Source organism: Myxocyprinus asiaticus, chromosome 38 (assembly GCF_019703515.2).
Source record: "Myxocyprinus asiaticus isolate MX2 ecotype Aquarium Trade chromosome 38, UBuf_Myxa_2, whole genome shotgun sequence".
NCBI classification, from domain to species: domain Eukaryota; kingdom Metazoa; phylum Chordata; class Actinopteri; order Cypriniformes; family Catostomidae; genus Myxocyprinus; species Myxocyprinus asiaticus.
This window is the reverse complement of record NC_059381.1, coordinates 2,443,091-2,462,811: the sequence shown is the minus strand read 5'-3', so window position 1 is coordinate 2,462,811 and position 19,721 is coordinate 2,443,091. Positions and strand designations below refer to the sequence as shown.

At 40.0% G+C, this 19,721-nt stretch overlaps 1 protein-coding gene across 5 annotated transcripts in view; it reads left to right on the top strand.

The window, feature by feature from the left end:
* Positions 1 to 19,517, top strand: part of LOC127429255 (gastrula zinc finger protein xLCGF3.1-like) — a 61,983-nt gene extending 42,466 nt beyond the window's left edge. For 2 of the 5 annotated variants that reach the window (XM_051678189.1, XM_051678188.1), the window contains exon 2: positions 18,395 to 19,517. In XM_051678189.1, coding sequence (XP_051534149.1) covers positions 18,395 to 19,428 — 1,034 coding nt within the window. In that variant the 3' untranslated portion in view covers positions 19,429 to 19,517. Of the gene's footprint in view, positions 1 to 6,905; positions 7,124 to 13,551; positions 13,802 to 18,394 lie in introns of those variants that run through there. The other 3 variants (XM_051678185.1, XM_051678187.1, XM_051678190.1) reach the window with 3 other exon arrangements.
* Positions 19,518 to 19,721: the final 204 nt, after the last annotated feature.

The following is a 19,721-nucleotide window of genomic DNA, read 5'->3' as shown; positions in this document are numbered from 1 at the left end:
GGTGAGTTGAGCGTGGTTGCCGCAGTGGATGGTGTGAAGCCTCCACACGCGCTATGTCTCCTATGGCAACGCGTTCAACAAGCCACATGATATGATGCACGGGTTGACTGTCTCAGACACAGAGGCAACTTTGGGAACTGGGCAGTCCAAATTAAAAAAAGACAAGGTGTGCACGTTGTGGAAGAGAACATGAGTATGGGAAGTGTGAAGTAGGAGCAGAAATGAAATGCTGTAATTGTGGAAGAAATCACAGCATGGCATATGAAGGATGTGTGGTCAGGAAAAGGGCAGTGGAGATACAACAAGAAAAAGTCAAGCATAATATAACATATGCAGAAGCAGTAAAAGCAGTAGATTCAAGGACTATGCAAAGTGGAAAGGAAAGAATGGGAAATGATAAAGGGAATGAAGAGACAAGGAGATTAAATGGTGGTAGCAGAATAACAGAAGATACAATGATAGTAAGCAAGAAAAACTTTGTGCTCTTTGTTGCAGAAGTAATTAATTGAACAGCCCAGACAGAAAGAAGAAAAGATCCAGATCATAGTAAAAGCAGCTGAGAGATTTCTAGATATAAGAGGATTGACATGGGAGACAGTAAGGAAAGGACTTATAACGGACTAGTCAGGAGTCATGGGTTGGATAACATTGATTATGTTATTAATTCTACAATGGAAGGCAAGAAGTCTATGTGCTAATGGTCAAGAATTTAAAGGGTATAGAAATCATATGAATGAATGAACTTTACATTTATGTAGCACTTTTCTGACACTACACTCAAAGTGCTTTACACAGTGAACAGGGGACCCTCCTCAACCACCACCAGTGTGCAGCATCCACCTGGATGGTGCGACAGCAGCTATAGTGCACCAGTACACTTACCAGCTATTGGTGGAGAGGAGAGAGTGGAGTGATAGAGCCAATTAATGGATGGGGATTATTAGGAAGACATGACTGATAAGGGCCAATGGGGGGAATTTGGCCAGGATACCAGGGTTACACCCCTACTCTTTTCAAGAGGTGTCCTGGGATTTTTATTGACCATGGAGAGTCAGGATCTCGGTTTGACATCTCATCCAACGGCGCATTTCCAGCCGCTTTCTCTCCTGCACGACGAGTGCAGATTTCGCCCCTGGGCGAAAGAGTATATTTTCTCTATTAGAGCATACACATTGACATTGAATGTCTTTTTAAAAACGCATCTTTATAAAGATGCTTTTCCGTCTTTGTGTGATTCCTGGATGAGGTCGTTATCTCTCCGCCTCCGATGGCCACGGGCGCTGCCTCACGTGTCTGGGCAGCGATCACACTGACGCAGCGTTTGTGGATGGTTCATGTTCTCATTGCAAGAATATGACCATGGCAACGTTGCGGTCACGGCTTACCTTCTTCCGAAGCAGGAAAGCCACTCTAGCCGGCGCCATCTACCAGCCACTCTAGCCTGCGCCTTCTACCAGCTGTAGGAAATTTGGGGAGTTCAATGGGTAATTCCCCGTGGACCTCCTGTTCCCCAGCATGCTCGTTTGCTCCTGTCAGGTACTCAAATGAGACCAGCCCGCCTCATGGCCAGCTTGACGTCTCTTTCGGGGCCTGCGAGCAGGATGAGTCTTCGATCATTGCATTGGAGAGTGCACTGGCGATGTTGGACGCTGAGGACTCGACTGGGCTGCCACTTTCGGGTCTGCCCGCCCAGTCTGAGGCTGATGCAGAGCTGACCGCCATGCTTGCCCGGGCCGCCGTGAGTATCAGGTTGGACTGGAACCCTCCACCCTTCCCTGAGTGCTCGTGGCTTGATGATTGGTTCCTGGGTTCGGGGCACTGCTCACGGCCACGCTCGGGGTCACTTGCTTCACGGAGGTGCACGACGATCTGACGAGGTCGTGGAGGGCAACTTTCGCTGCCAGAAACAGACTTCCGGGTTCGTCCGCTCTTACTACCCTCGACGGCGGGGCGGTCCACGGGTACACGGAGGTCCCTCAGGTGGATAAGGTGGTTGCGATGCACCTGTGCACGCAAAACGCCGCCACCTGGCGGGATCGTCCGGCGCTCCCCTCCAGAGCCTGTAGGACTACGTCGTCTCTGGCGACCAAAGACTACAGTGCTGCTGCACAGGTCACGAAGCGAGCACTCGGGCAGGCGTTGTCCACCTTGGTGGTCCAGGAGCGCCACCTGTGGCTGAATCTGGTCGAGATGAGGGACGCCGACAAAGCACGCTTTCTCAATGCGCCCATCTCCCAGATTGGACTTTTCGGCGACACCGTTGAGGACCCAGCAGTTCTCACCGGTGGACGGAGGCCATCCAGCACATCTTACCCTGGCGCGGCTCAAGATCCCACACCCCATCTGCTCGCTGAGGGCGTCCCCCTGCAGCGGCGAAAGCCCGGGCAGCTCCACCCGAGCCCAGCTCTCAGCCCCAGCGTAGAGCTCCCCGCAGGAAGCTGACGCCCCCTGTCTCACGGGCCGGCACGAGGACCCGGAAGGCTCCTAAGCGCCCCTGAGACAGACGACCCAGGGAGCGAGACGTCTGCTATGGAGCTGGTATCCAGACCACTCCATCCCCCGGTGGAGGGCTGGGAGGTAAATCTTTTGTTTCCTTCACTTTTTTGTTTGCCAAATGGGCTGCTGGACCCAAATTGTCAAAAAAAGAGCGGTTTCCTCACTCCTTGAGTTACATAATCGGTGTTCATGACCGCCGTTGTCACGGCAACCAGATACCGAGCACTCGCAGCCAGGGCCCCGCAAACGCAGTCCCCCCGCTTTTGTGCACCCGGCTGTAGTGGAAATATGGATAAAAAAGACGAAATATGTAATTATAAACTTCTATAACCTGTGCCAAAAATTAATAATGGAGAATACAGAAATAGTGAAAGGGTAATATGGTAGAATTGATGGAAGCAAAAAACTTGGTATCCTTCAATGATGCACGGTGGTACACGGGTGGATGTGAAATCAGGATTAGAGTCAACACTGGATCTAACACTTGTATCAAGTACATTAGGAGGAATAATGGGAAGTTTTAAAGAAATGTACAATTGGAAGTGATTATTACCCAATAATAAGTACAATCATGAATACTAGTGAGAAGGGAAAGGAAGGGAAAACAAGGAAATGCAGGAAAATGGAAATATGAGAAAGCCAACTGGGAAAAATTTAAGATAGTGAGTGGAGGGGGGGGCCTGGGTAGCTCAGCAAGTATTGACGCTGACTAACACCCCTGGAGTCGTGAGTTTGAATCCAGGGCATGCTGAGTGACTCCAGCCAGGTCTCCTAAGCAACCACAATTGGCCCGGTTGTTAGGGAGTGAAGAGTCACACGGGGAACCTCCTCATGGTCACGATTAGGGGTTCTCGCTCTCAATGGGGCATGTGGTGAGTTGTCAATCCGTAGTCAGCGAGTATTGATGCTGACTACCATCCCTGGAGGCGCGAGTTCAAATCCAGGGCGTGCTGAGTGACTCCAGTCAGGTCTCCAAAGCAACCAAATTGGCCCGGTTGTTAGGGAGGGTAGAGTCACATGGGGTAACTTTCTCGTGGTCGCGATTAGGGGTTCTCGCTCTCAGTGGGGCACATGTGAGCTGTGCATGGACCGCGGAGAGTAGCATGAGCCTCCACATGCTGTGAGTCTCCGCGGTGTCATGCACAACTCGGAGGCAACTGAGATTCATCCTCCATCACCCAGATTGAGTCACTACGCCACTACGAGGGGAGAAAAGCAAAAAAAAAAAAGATAGTGAGTGAGGAAGGATTGGAAAGAATCGAGATTAATGAAGAAACAAGTATAGATAGGATAAATACAGAAATAGTTGCAGCCATAAAGAATGCTGCAGAAATATGTATTCCAAAAAGTAAAAGAAATAGGATGGAGAGGATAGTACCATGGTAGAATGAGAAATGTATAAAAGCAGTATAGAAGAAAAGGAAAGCATTTAAAATATTGAAGAAAACCCACAACTGGGAAAATATGATAATATATAAGAAATCTCAAGCAGAAACAAGAAGAACAATAAGAGAAGAAAAGAAAGAGTACTGGAGATCATTTTGTGAAGAAATAGGTGAAAACACACCTATACAAGAAATATGTAACACGATTAAAAAGATGAGTGGAATTCGAAGAGAATATGTTTATCCAGTGTTAAATATGGAAGATGAGAATGCTATAGAAGATAAGGAGAAAGCTGAAATGTTCAGAAGTGCATTTACAAAAATAAACAGTTCAGATAATTTGACACAATAGAGTAAGGAAATGATAGAGAAACTTTCAAAAGAATATCCACATCTATTGGAAAAGAGGGAAACATCGAATGGTAAGTTGGATGTGCCTTTCTCAAATCAGGGAAAGACCCAAGCAAACCATTCAATTACAGGCCTATAGCTTTAACTACACATTTAGGTAAATTAAAGGAAAAGATGATTACTGATCGATTAATGTTCTATCTGGAGGAAAGAAATTTCTTCTCCCCATACCAAAATAGAATTAGAAGAGGAAGGGGAACAATGAACCCTATCATAAATGTGGAGGAAGATATAAGGAAAGCCTTAATAAGTAAAGAAACAGTAATAGCAGTATTTTTTGATGTGGAAAAGGCTTACGACATGTTATGAAAGGAAGGACTGCTAATAAAATTGGATCAGATTGGAATAGGAGGAAGAATATATAATTGGATTAAAGATTTCCTAATTGAAAGAAACATTAAAGTGAAGATTGGAGAAGTTATATCCAATAGGGGCTTGATAGAAAACGAGACACCCCAAGGAAGTGTCATAAGTCCATTACCATTTATTATTATGATTAATGATGTTTTGCTACAGCTGATATTAATTTGGGTAAATTGCTGTTTGCAGATGAAAGAGCCCTTTGGTTCAAAGGAAGAAATGAAGAATATATAGTTTAAAAAATGCAATCAGCCTTAAATAATGTTGAAAAATGGTCCCATAAGTGGGGCTTTAAATTCTCAAAAAAAAACTAAATCCATCTTCTTTACCAATAAAAAGATAAATAAAGATTACAAAAATAACGTTATATAATATGGAATTAGAAAGAGTTTCAGAAGTAAGATTTCTAGGAATATGGTTTGACTTTAAGCAACATGGAAAACACACATAGATAAAATGGTAGAAAAATGCAAGAAAATGTTAAATGTAATGAGATGTGTTTCAGGAAGTGAATGGGGGGCTGGTAGAATGGCTTTAAAAACCATTTATACAACAATGATAAGAACAGCATTTGACTATGGTTGTATAACATACGGATCAGCATCTAAAACTCAGTTAGGTAAATTAGAAAGAATACAATCTCAAGTATTAAGAATATTTTGTGGAGCATATCCGTCTTCTCCAATTCCAGCTTTGCAGGTGGAGTTGGGTGAGATGCCAATGTACTTAAGAAGACAGCAATTAATAATGTCATACTGGGCTAATTTAAAAGGTCAGAAATATCAGGGGGGCCTGGGTAGCTCAGCTAGCATTGACACTGTCTACCACCCCTGCAGTCGCGAGTTCGAATCTAGGGCATGCTGAGGGACTCCAGCCAGGTTGCTGGGGAGGGTAGAGTCACATGGGGTAACCTCCTCGTGGTCACAATTAGGGGTTCTCGCTCTCAATGGGGCATGTGGTAAGTTGTGCGTGGATCACAGACAGTAGCATGAGCCTCCACATGCTGGGAGTCTATGCAGTGTCATGCACAGCAAGCCACGTTATAAGAGGCTCGGATTGACGGTCTCAGAAGCAGAGGCAACTGAGACTTGTCCTCTGCCACCTGGATTGAGGTGAGTAACCTTGCCACCATGAGGACCTACTAAGTAGTGGGAACTAGACATTCCAAATTGTGAGAAAAGGGGATAAAACATTTTAAAAATCGACCAAAAGGGTGTTAGAAGCATGTTGGGAATATGGAAAAGGAAAGGAATCTAGCTTTGGTTGGATTATTGAAGATTTAGTACAAGAAATTAATGAAATTAAAGGAGTATAAAGTTGCATTAATAGTAACTTTACCTCCAACTCCATTATGGATTATGCCCAAACCTAAAGTAGATTTATTCCTATTAGAGTCAAGGCAAGGAAATGACACGATAGCAATAGAGGCAGAAATAACAAAGGAGTATATCTGGACAAAATATTATTGTCTTACTCAAGTTTATACAGATGCATCTAAAGATCCAGGAAAAGGACAGGTGGGAATTGCTTATACCATCCCAAATTTGAAAATAGCAGAAGGAAAAAGGATATCAGATCATGTTTCAGAATATACAGGAGAATTACTAGCAATTATGATTGCAATACAAAAGATAAATGACATAGGATCAACTAATACTCTCATTTGTTCAGACTCTAGTTCGGCATTGTTAAGTTTGGATGCTCAATATTCTGATAATAGACATAGTGGTGGAGATTTTCCAGATTTTATATAATATGCAAAAATCAAACAAGAAAGTACAATTTGAATGGGTACCTACTCATGTAGGAGTGAAAGGAAATGAAGAAGCAGACAAACTGGCAAAAAAAGCAATGATGAAAGAAGACATTGACATTCAAATATCATATAGTAGATCAGAAATTAAAGCAATAATTAAAAAGGAAATAATGCAAAAGTGGCAAACCTATTGGTTTAATAATGAGGAAAAGTCAGTACAACCATTGGTCGGTAGAGGAAGGATATCGTGGGAAGAAGGAAAGAAGAATGTATTATATCAAGACTCAGATTGGGGCATACAGGGTTAAATGCAACAGTGCATTTAATAGGAAAACATCCAACAGGGTTATGCAGCTGCTGTGGGGTTAAGGAGTCAGTAGAACATGTAATAATACAGTGCAAAGAATATGCAGAAGAAAGAAACAAATTAGAAGAAAAAGAAGATTCCACAACAGTCCATTAGAAGGCGACATACACACAGTCTGAGAACCGCTACACAATAATAGAAGAAGACGCATAACATCGATTATTGTAAATGTTGGGGAATATTTCCATCTTTAAATGAAGAAGTGTTTGAAGGAATTATTCCAGGTTTAACATCTGAAGTCTGCATGATATAATACTGTAATTATGGAGTTTATTAAAGAGGAGAGTGAGAACATGAGTGATCCAGAACACTGCAGAATTAAAAACGAAGATACTGAAGAACAAACAGGTTTGTGTCTGTTCTTAATTCTTCATAATAGACAAAAGGAACTTTAACAGGTTTGTGGATATTGGTTCTGTGGGATACGTTTTAACAATGTATTGATGGGAAGATCGGTGCATTTTACTGACTTTGATCTTTGAATTGGGTTTGAATCTCGTTTGATCTTTGAATCCAAAATTAACAAATCGTTATTCAAGTAATTTCGTTTATTTGTCACGTGGCTGCCACTAGGATCAGCACAGACGACAAATGCTTCGTTCATGAGTGACAATTACTGGTCTTATAATAAGAATGGTCACGATGAATTATTTTCATACATTTAATGCAGGAAGTGTTTACAAGATAGTATAAAATACAAGTAAATGGTCTTGGATAACTATCAGTAAATTCAAAGGGAAATTCTGTTAGGCATAATTGATTTGGGTCTACAAGTTCACACCAAGAACATAACAGAGGCATAAATCATTCAACAATGGATGCATCATGAAGGAAAAATCAATTCAAATTTATCCAAAATCAATTTAATAGTCAAGTCAATCATATGGGGTTTCCTCATAGCTTTTAGTCTATGATCCCAGATAGCACACATACATCTTCGAGATGCCTGTTTTTGATCTTTTCATCTGGAAAGCATCACAATCTAATTAAAGTCTTAACATTTCTTTTATTTATTTTTTTATCCCCTTTTCTCCGCTTGCTTAGGAGACCTGGCTGGAGTCACTCAGCATGCCCTAGATTCGAACTCATGACTCCAGGGGTGGTACTCGCTGAGCTACCCAGGCCCTTAATAACGTCTTCTAAACATCTTAAAAGATCAGATTTACAAACATTTGAAATCATAAATGACATGTTTTAACACTGTTTGCTCATCTTCAGTATGTCTATTAGACATATGTGAATAAGTATGTTTCGGATGTCAATAAGACCTTCAGCAGATGTCTTTGAGATGTTTAAGATTTAGAATGTTTGTAAATCTGATCTTTTTAAGATGTTTAGCAGATGGTAAATAGAATGCAATGCTTTCCATATCAAACTGTTTTAAAGAGACATCTCGGAGATGTACGTGTGCTATCTTGGACTCTGCGCATTGAGTTTATAAAGTATTTGATGGCTGCGCTGTGTGTTCAATCAGTGAATATGTAGAGTATTGCAGCCTCTTCGCCCTGTGATTGTCATTATGTTCTCTTGGAGTGTTTAGAGTTGTGTTCGTCTAGAGAAAAAACCACCCCATCATGACAAAATAAGTGAATAGTTCACGAACAACTAATAACTAACGTAGTGTAAAAAAAGAAAAACACGTATAAAGTTGGGGTTCACATTTGTTGTTTGTGAATTTAATTTAGACATTTTAATCTTATTTGCAGGCCTGTTGGAACTAAATGAAGTGGAGGAGAAAAAACATCAGTATCAGAAACAACAACAAACGACAACTGGAGAAACATCTTTTAGTTGCTCACAAACTGAAAATAATTTCACACAAACAAGTGCTCAAACAGAAGCCAACAATTCTTTCACCTGCACTCAGTGTGGAAAAAGTTTCAAAGAAAAAGAGCTCTTAATAGACACATACAAATCCACTCTGCAGAGAAGCCTTTTACATGTCTTCAGTGTGGAAAGAGCTTCACATTTAAAGCAAACCTTAAGGTGCACATAAGAATCCACACCGGAGAGAAGCCTTTTACATGCATTCAGTGTGGAAAGAGTTTCAAACAAATTGAAGTTCTTACTAAACACATGAGGATCCATACTGGTGAAAAGCCTTTCACATGTCTTCATTGTGGAAAGAGCTTCACATTTCAATCAAACCTTAAGGTGCACATAAGAATCCACACCGGAGAGAAGCCTTTTTCATGCATTCAGTGTGGAAAGAGTTTCCGCCTTAATGAACTTCTTCAGAGTCACATAAGATTTCACACCGGAGAGAAGCCTTTCACATGCCCTCAGTGTGGAAAAAGTTTCAGAAATAAAGGATATCTTAATAAACACATTAGATTCCATGCTGGAGAGAAGCCTTTTACTTGTCCTCAGTGTGGAAAAAGCCTCTCATGTAAAGCAGTTCTTAAAAAACACATGAGGATTCACACAGGAAAGAAGCCTTTTACATGTCCTCAGTGTGGAAGGAGCTTCATATATAAAGCAAATCTTCAAGATCATGTAAGAATCCACACTGGAGAGATGCCTTTCTCGTGCCATCAGTGTGAAAAGAGCTTCAGATACAAAAGCAGTCTCGATAGTCATTTGCACATCCATTCTGGAGAAAGGTCATTTAACTGTGATCAGTGCAGTAAAACATTTCTTGTGGGATCATACTTAAAAAGACACCTGAAAACGCATGCAGTTGAGAAGCCTTACTTGTGTTCTATCTGTGGAAAAAGTCTTACAAATCGTTACAGTTTAAAAGCGCACCAGAAAATACACACCGGTGTGAGAGATCATGTATGTTCTGAGTGTGGGAAATCCTTCACTACAATTGAAGGCTTGAAAAGGCACCAAATAATTCATTCTGGAGAAAAACCTCACAAGTGCTCACACTGTGGAAAGAACTTCAGTCGATCAGGAAACCTGAAAACACACGAGAGAGTTCATACTGGAGAGAAGCCATATCACTGCACTTCATGTGGGGAAACTTTCAAAAAATCAAGTAGTTTAAAGGTTCATTTGAAAAAGCGTTGCGCAAAGTCGCAAAGTGAGCAGAGTTCATTTTCAGGTCCAAATACATCATTAGAAATTCAGATAAACCAAAAGATGGACTTTCTCCAAACAGAATTATTTAATCAAATAGAGTAATGAGCTAAAATTACCAGTAGTGTAATTGCATTTAAAAATGTTTTGCTGTGAAATATAGGGATGTGCCTGGGTGGTCAACTAATTGACAAGTCATCCAACGACTGAATAACTGATTAGTGCATTCAACTAACATTCATTTTTTTAGTGGTAGTGGTTTTAATGGGAGACGCAACTTCTTGGAGAGCGTTTTTGCGTGATTATAGCTTGCTATGCTTAAAAGTGATTAATAGTCAGCACAGTAAAACCCTTTGCAAGAAATTTTGTCTCAAATGCTTTAAGTCCATTTATGCATTGCTGCTGTTACAGCAATCAAACGCTGCATCAACAACACATTACAAGACGATCGCTCTCACACGTTAAATCCTCTGCTGTGAGTAATATTCCCATATTTGTGAAGTGTTGTGAAGAGATTAAAGTCTTTTGCTGATTCTGCCTGAAACTGCGTAAATAAATAGTTTGTGAATAGTGCACAGATGCCGCGGAGAATACCGTGGGCCTCCACACGCGCTACGTCTCTGCAGTAATGCAAGAGCGCAGACTGACGGTCTCAGATGCGGAGGCAACTGAGATTCATCCTCTGCCACCCGGATTGAGGCGAGTCACTACGCCACCATGAGGACTTAGAGCACATTGGGAACTGGGCATTCCAAATTGGGGAGAAAAAAAAAACCAATGCTGTCTATTTAATTTCCATCCATATCCTTAGCCATGGGAATTGAATACTTTCATGATCCAAAAAGCACCAAAAAAGTATCATAAAAGTAGTCCATATAAGTTGTGTTCTAGATGTTAAAGTTATTCTAAAGCTGTACGATCACCTTATGTGAGGAACAGACCAAAAATATAATGGCAAGATTTCCAGTAAATAACAACATAAATATTGCTCTGTTCCTCACACAGTGCTTTCGTATGGCTTTAGAAGACTTTGGAATATATTGCAAAAGTTGTATGGACTATGTTATTGATGCTTTTTCCTTCAATTATTTGCAGAGTTTGACAGCCATGGGAACCATCCTCTTTCATTGAATGAAAAAAAGCAGTGTGCATATCTCCAGATATTTTTTCTTTTGTGTTCCATGTAAGAAAGAAAAACATAGAGGTTTGAAATGACACGAGGGTGAGAAAATGACAGAATGTTAATTTTTTTGGTCATCTATTTCTTGTACGCATTAACCTTGGTTACAAGAGAAAAAAAAAGCCAAATAGCAATTTGTTACGCAAATATTATTGGCGTTTCAAAATGATTTTTTTTTTTTTTTTACTTGTATATATGTTTTCTGTGTTATTGAATAAACTGATCATCTATCATCTGTCTCTTTTCTAATATATGCCCTCAAATTGGTAAAAAAAAAAAAAAAATGAAGAAAAAAGCTAATTATATTGTTCTTCGCGAAGCCAACATTGAAACAAATAAAACACGTGCAGAAAGCATAAAAACACTTTTTAAAAGCAGTACTGCTTTTTGGTCATGACATTATGGTACAACGTTCACACAATGAGATTTTTCAGGACCTGAACCTTGTTTGCATCTAGCTCCACAAAGATATTTTTCATTGCTTATAAAGTTTATGGTCATGCCAGTGCTGCTCATATCTGCTTGAATGGGAAAAGATCGAAATCTCAAAAACGGTTGGCCAAGATTACGATCAAAGATGATATTTCAAATCAGCAATAAAGTCTGACAATACTGGAATCATAAATGGTGCTTCTTAACCTCAGATTACGCTAAAAAAAAAAAACGCGATTTTCCCGGCTTGCATAGCTAATGCGCATGCGTATTCTAAAGTTGATTGACAGGCGATGTCGGTATTTAAAAGGTGATTGGCTCTTTTACCTGTAAGGCGGGACTTCCTTTCTACATCCGTTGGCAGCTGTTGGTGCGTTCTAATGTCTTCCATTCATTTTAATAGAAGTGGCCGGTCTCTGCTAAATACACTCAGGTACAGTCATCAGATGACCGTTGGATCAGTAACGGTCACTTTCAGTGGTGCCGTTAACATCATTCCGTTAAACAACAATGTAGGATTCTCACGTAAAATTCAAACATACATATCTACAAAATATTATACTTTTATATCTCACACACAAAAATGTAAAAGAATAAAAGGTAAATTCGGAGCGTATATCTGTTGAGATTTGCCAACGACCTCAGGATTTAAAATCTGACTGTGTATTTTATAACATACTATTTTGAATGTATCTTGAAAAAAAAAAAAAAGTGTTTTTGTGACCATATGACGCTATAATAAAGTAATTAATATGACCGCACCTGCTTGTTGATACACCGTCCAAAGCTGCTCCTAATGGAAAGTGCGCGAGCCGTTACCTCTTTGCGCGCGAAAATCATAGGCTTAATCCTTGTGCGTCAATTTAAAAAAGTTACTCAGAGGTAAAAAAATGTCCACGTCAAAAAACTGCCATAATAATAGTATATATTAATATTATTTTCCACTTTCAAGGAGTTATTTTTTTAACCAACATCAGTGCTGATCACATTCATTCATTTTTAGGATTTTTACCCATTAAATGCCAGTGTGTTTATATAATGCCACTGTTGTTGTTGTTGTTTTTATTTTTTTATTTAATTTTTTTTTGTTTTTGTTTTTTTCTTAATATATATATATATATATATATATATATATATATATATATATATATATATATATATATATATATTATTTTCCATATACTAAATGCTAAGGGGATTTATTTATTTATTATTATTATTATTTTTTTTTTTTTTTTTTTTTTTTTTTATCACAGTCTGGGATATGTCAATGATTAGCAACAACATTGATTTTGAAGCATTATTATTATTACACTCAGGACCTTAGAGGACAAAAATTGTCCGTGTCAAAAAACTGCCATAAAAATATTATATATAAATATTGTTTTCCACTTTCACTGACTTAGATTTTTTAACCAACATCAGTCCTGATCATAACTACCAAATATTCACTGAGTTTCAGGATTTTAACCCTTTAAATGCCAGTTTGTTTACATAATGCCACTGGTGTTTGTTACACACACACACACACACACAGAGACACATACAAAACACTCTTTGGCATCAATACCAACACACACAGACACACACACAATTTTAGCTGCATCATTTATTCAATTGGCCTGCAGTGCTTTTTAATGCAGCAAACAGAAAATAGGAAAAAAGCATGTATTTGCTCCATAGGCTAAACATGAAAAAAATGGCACCAGCTGGTGGAAAATATTAAACATTTAAATTTTGAAGCCAGGGCTCTGGAATGAAAGCATAACATCATAGAATTCATGATTTTATGCTTTAATGGCACTGGGATCAAATATTGCAGTTTTAATGGGTTTCAGTGAGGAAATTTTTGTTCTGAGTGTAACTATTTTGTGTACACAGTGTATTATAGATGTATTATAAGAACTGAGGTTGAAATATCAAAATACCCCCAAAAATATATACCTTTGGCACAATTTTTTTAGTCATAAAAAGATACGAAATTGGGACACAGGTAAACACAAAATGTTGTATTTGGGTTCTGGGCAAAAAAAAAAATCCGAGACCATAAAGAGTGAAAGAACTCTTGGTTCCACAACAGTCCATTAGAAGGCGACATACACACAGTCTGAGAACCGCTACACAATAATAGAAGAAGACGCATAACATCGATTATTGTAAATGTTGGGGAATATTTCCATCCTTAAATGAAGAAGTGTTTGAAGGAATTATTCCAGGTTTAACATCTGAAGTCTGCATGATATAATACTGTAATTATGGAGTTTATTAAAGAGGAGAGTGAGAACATGAGTGATCCAGAACACTGCAGAATTAAAAACGAAGATACTGAAGAACAAACAGGTTTGTGTCTGTTCTTAATTCTTCATTAATGACTGCTGAAGAACATGAAGGTAATAGACAAAAGGGATTTAAACAGGTATGGTGGCTATTGATTTAAAATAACAGCTGTTCAATAGTGTAGTTTAATGATACTGTATGTGACAGAATTTTAAGTAATTTGACCTTTAAAAAAGTAATTAACTGCAATTGCCTTACATGTTATAGCATATCATAACAACAGAATTCACTATTAGGACATAAAATTAGGGCTGTCACAATTAATAGATTTAATTCGATTACTAGATTAAAAAAATTTCCTCGATTATAAAATTGCTGAATCAACAAATCGAAAATAAGGTAAAAGTGTTGCAGTCCACGGACGAGGGTCCGTACACATAATGACGAAATAAGTGTCAACTGTGAAAGAGCACTTCACTTTAGATTTTAAAAACAATGCAGTTGTCTGTCATCTGAAAAACCATAACAGCACTTGAAAAGATGACATCCAATTTTCACAGTCCCTCTGGACACAGCATGGTAAACGGTGGCGGTTCTAGCTTGTATGGCGCACTGGGCAAACCCCCCTTCAACAAGATTTGTTGACGGGGGGTAATGAAGGAGAGTCTGTGCCGCCGCTGGCAAGCGCTCCATGCCAGTGGGGGTGGGAGCCGCATTAAAAATTAAGCACCCCAAGATGCCGCTCTGGGCAGCTGCCCATGTTGTCCATATCTAAATCCGCCATTGACAGTATGTTCACTAGATTGCATGCAGTTTGCGGTGATGTGCATCCAGATGTGTGAGAGATGTTGAGCCCTACCCTTTGAATGTAAATATGATCTTCCTCCTCATGTAGGCTACATTACATTTTGTGATTATTAAGTTTGTAGTAATTAGCAGTGCCACTCTTATGATAAATATTTTATAGTTTTTGGCCATTATCACAGGTAAAACTCAACATAGGAACCCAGAGAACGTCTCGGTTATGTAGTAACGCAATGTCTCGCTGGAGTGTTGGTGGCATAGTGGGCTAAAGCACATAACTGGTAAAAAAGGTTGCTGGTTCAATCCCCACAGCCATCACCACTGTGTCCTTGAGCAAGGCACTTCAGGTTGCCCCAGGGGGATTGTCCCTGTAATAAGTACACTGTAAGTCGCTTTGCATAAAATGTATATGTAAATGTAAAAAAATTGCATATGGGAGTGCCTTCTTACATGACCTAGTTGAAACCTCTCTACAATAATGGCAATATTCTAATATTGGCTATGGTGTTTAAGCCCCGCCTGTTTTGGCGTGAAACTGTCCGCTATAAAAACAGGTGCAAAAACACCATTTCCTCAGAATTTCTGACTGAGAACAAAGAGAGCATCTCTCGTGCCTCAAGAACTCTGAGTTTTGTAGTACGGCTAGCATTCGCAATGTCTTGTATCCTTTGTCTCAGGGAACCGAGGTTATGTATGTAACCAAGACGTTCTATTACGACTCAGTACACTTGACATTGTGTAGTAACGCATATGGGGAACAGAATCTCATTATGCCACACTACACGACATAACTTCCCAGAGAGGAAACATGGTGCCACAGTCTTGTAGGACACCGACCGACATGAGTATGCCACAGTGAGTGTTGGCCTGGAGGGGAGCACTCATAACGAATATATGAACTATAGTCATATGAACCCAGTCGGGAAGGGAGTTTATTTATAATAAAAGTGCTTGTGACTTTATGGTCAATTATAACAGCCTGAATTCAGGCGGTTGTGTAAATGATGGGGAGCCCGTACTTAAAGGGAAGTGCATAAGTATATATATTTGGCCAATGAATAGCAAGTGCTCTAAACAGAGAGGACTTGTGAAGAAAGAGACATTACATCTAGTTTGTAAAACCTTGCGAATGTGTTTTGAGAGGACCACCCTGCTGCAAAACATGTCTTGTAATAACACACCATTCGTCCATGCCCATGCAGAGGCCATGCCTCTAGATGAGTATGCGTTAACACCAATTGGGCAAGTCTTACCCTGCGACTCATAAGCCAGGGCAATTGCATCAAAAATCCAGTGAGAGAGCCTTTGCTTGGAGACTGACATTCCTTTTGTGGGTCCTCCATAGCATATAAAGAGCTGATCAGACAGTCTGAACTGGCAAGTATGCTCAACGTATGCATGTAGTGCCTGCACAGGGCGTAACATATGCAATGATTGTTCCTCATCCGAATTAAATGGAGGAGGGAAGAATGCCTGAAGGTGAATCACCTGTGCTTTGAAGGACCGGGGCCAAACTCCAGACATGAATTGTCAACTGATAGTGCATACAGGCCACCTACCCGTTTTACTGAGGCCAGAGCCAGCAGTAGTGCGGTCTTAATGGAGACATGCACAAATTAACAGAGTGCAAAGGCTCGAAGGGGGGCCCTGCAAGAGCTATTTGGACTAAAGTTAAGTCCCAAGTCAGGACTGTAGCTGGCCAAGGTGGGTTTAATCGCCTTGCTCCCTAAAGGAACTTTATGATTAAATCATGCTCGCCTATAGAGGCGCCGGCTTCATGTGTGTGATACGCAGATATAGTTGCCACATACACTTTGAGCTTTGATGGGGTGAGTCCTGCATCTAATTGCTCTTGAAGAAATATTAGAATTTTATGTATGGGGCAGTTTACTGGGTTCTTGCCATGTAAGAGACACCAATCAGTGAACACCTTCCATTTTAGCGAATAGAGGCATCTCGTGGACTGTAAAATGGTGTTCATGACACGTCAGTTCTGGCGCATGTAGTGCGCCCCGTTCAGGTTCCACAGCTGGGGCTGCCAGATAGTGCCTTGCGCCTGAGAGAGGAGATCCCTACTCAGCTGTATTTCCCATGGATGAGCTGTACAGCATCTCCATCATTTCCAGAAACCATGGCTGGTTGGGCTATCTCGGTGCAACTAATAGAACCGTTTCCTTGTCCTCTCGGACTTTGCATATGACAGAGTGAATCAGGCATACCGGAGGAAACGCATATTTGCATTTCGTCGGCCATTTGTGTGCCATTGCGTCCATTCCCAGCGGGGCTTGGGACTTCGAGGGGACAGTGGGCATTCTCCACTGAGGCAAATAGATCAATTTCCGCTTTGCCGAATATTTCCCAAATCCACAATACAATTTCAGGATGAAGTCTCCATTCGCCCAGCATCACCCTTTGGCGTAGGTCAGTAGGTCCGCACCATAATTCAGGTGGCCTGGGACATATGTCACTCCCAGGGAGAGGAGATGATGCTCGCTCCATAGGAGGAGGCGACACGTCAGTCTCAACAGTGGCGGTGAGAGAATTCTGCATTTTATATATGTCACAACTGTAATGTTGTCTGAGTGAACCAGGACATGACAGCTCACTATTTCTGACTGAAAAGCCTTTAAGGCTAGAAATGCAGCCGAAAGCTCTAATTAGCTTTTGTTGATGTCATTAGCCTAGGGGTTCACATACTTTTCCCAACCTACATTGTAAATGTTTGAATGATGTATTCAAAAGCCGCGTTTCCACTATCAGGCCAAATTAGGGCATGCCAGTGCGTGCTAGGGCCAGTTGCGTTTCCACTGTCACTTCCGGATCTTCATCGTGCCTACTCTGGGCTTTCTTGGGGCAAGTGGCCTTCGGCTCGCCATTTACCCCTGGGCCAAACAAGGCCAGCTGGGGATTGAGGTAGGGTCAATGTTAAAGGTGGAGTTTCGCCGAACTTGCCAGGTTGTGTATCCGGTGCACAACAGTACAGGTTCAGAAAAAATTGCTGACACAGTACAAATCCGTTAAAATATGCAATGGACAAAGTGGTGCCCAAAGAAAGAACTCTCCATGGTTCGAGATCACGGTCCGAGGCTATTGGCCCCCGCTGGCCAGTCGATAGCCCTGGCTTTCACTGGCCTGATTGTGGAAAAGTAGCTAATATGTACAAGAACAATACAATAATTTGTGTGTTACTATTTAAAACAGATTGTGTTTGTTCATTATTGTAACTTAGATGAAGATAAAACTAGATTTTAAGAAACATTTATACATAAATGCAGGTTATTCCAAAGAGTTTACATACTTTTTCTTGCCACTGTAGTTTAACCATGAATATAACTTATCCTCAATAAACTAGACTGGTGGGCAGACATTGTTTCTGAAAAGAAAAATATATTTTATTTCCATGTTCTTTTTCCCCCATATTTGATTTCTGAACTCAACTGAAATGCGTAGAGGCGTTGAACTAGTTAAAGAAAAGGTAGATCTTGCATTAAAAAAAGTTGGGTGCACCTGGAGTAGCCAATGTCTGTCAGCTTAATTTATTATTTTTAATATTATATATCTGCTTTGCATGTCTGTTGGCTTTAGATATAGTTTGTACAACCGTTTTGTAGCTGTTCTTCAATCGTAGAGTACATAAAAAATTTAGGCTAATGAACGCATTCTAGCCAAACCTGACTTCACCTCGACAACTTTATGCAATCTGAATTAATAAAATAAATTTTTCGATTATTCGATTACTCGTCAGAATAATCTTTAGATTACTTTATTACAAAAATAATTGATAGTGACAGCCCTATACATCAAGTATAACAAATAAAAAAGTAAAAAGTTGTGGTTCACATGTTTCTTTTCACATTTGTTTTTTTCTGAGTTAAATTTTGACATTTTAATGTTATTTGCAGGCCCGTTGGAACTAAATGAAATGGAGGAGAAAAAACATCAGTATCAGAAACCAAATCATTTCACAACTGGAGAAAAATCTTTTAGTTGCTTACAGACTGAAAAACAATCTGTCACATGCCCACAGTATGGAGATACTTTCAAACTAAATGTAGATCTTAAAAAACACCAAAGAATCCACACAGGAAAGAATCTTAACACATGCACTGAGTGTGGAAAGAGCTTCAGATATCAGAAAAACCTTAAGGATCACATAAGAAGTCACACTGGAGAAAAGCCTTTTACATGTCCTCAGTGTGGAAAGAGTTTCAAAAATAAAGGAATTCTTACTAAACACATGAGAACTCACACTGGAGAAAAGCCTTTTACATGTCCTCAGTGTGGAAAAAGTTTCGCCCGTAAAGAACAACTTCAGATTCACATAAGATTCCACACTGGAGAAAAGCCTTTCACCTGCCCTCAGTGTGGAAATAGTTTCAAAGAAAAAGGAGCTCTTACTAAACACATTAGAATTCACACTGGAGAAAAGCCGTTTACATGCACTGAGTGTGGAATATGTTTCAAACAAAAAGAAATTCTTACGAAACACATTAGAATTCACACTGGAGAAAAGCCTTTTTCGTGTCCTCAGTGTGGAAACAGTTTCACCCGTAAAGAACAACTTCAGATTCACATAAGATTCCACACTGGAGAGAAGCCTTTCACATGCCCTCAGTGTGGAAAAAGTTTCAAACAAAAAGTAGCTCTTACTAAACACATTAGAATTCACACTGGAGAAAAGCCTTTCATATGTACGGAGTGTGGAAAGAGCTTCAGATATCAATCAAACCTTAAGGTGCACATAAGAATTCACACTGGAGAAAAGCCTTTTACATGTCCTCAGTGTGGAAAAAATTTCCCCCGTAATGACCATCTTCAGATTCACATAAGATTACACACTGGAGAGATGCCTTTCAAATGCACTCAGTGTGGAAAGAGCTTCAGATACAAAAGAAGTCTCAATGATCATCAGTGCCTCCATTCTGGAGAAAAGTAATTTAACTGTGATCAGTGCAGTAAAACATTTCTTTTGGGATCATACTTAAAAAGACACCTGAAAACTCATGCAAATGAGAAACCTCACTTGTGTTCTACAGTACTTGTGGAAAAAGGCTTTCAAGTCTGTACCATTTAAAAGAGCACCAGAAAATACATACCGATGTGAGAGCTCATGTATGCTTTGTGTGTGGGAAATCCTTGATGAGAACTGACAACTTGAAAAAGCACCAAATAATTCATACTGGAGAAAACCCTACAAGTGCTCACATCGTGGAAAGAACTTCAATCGAT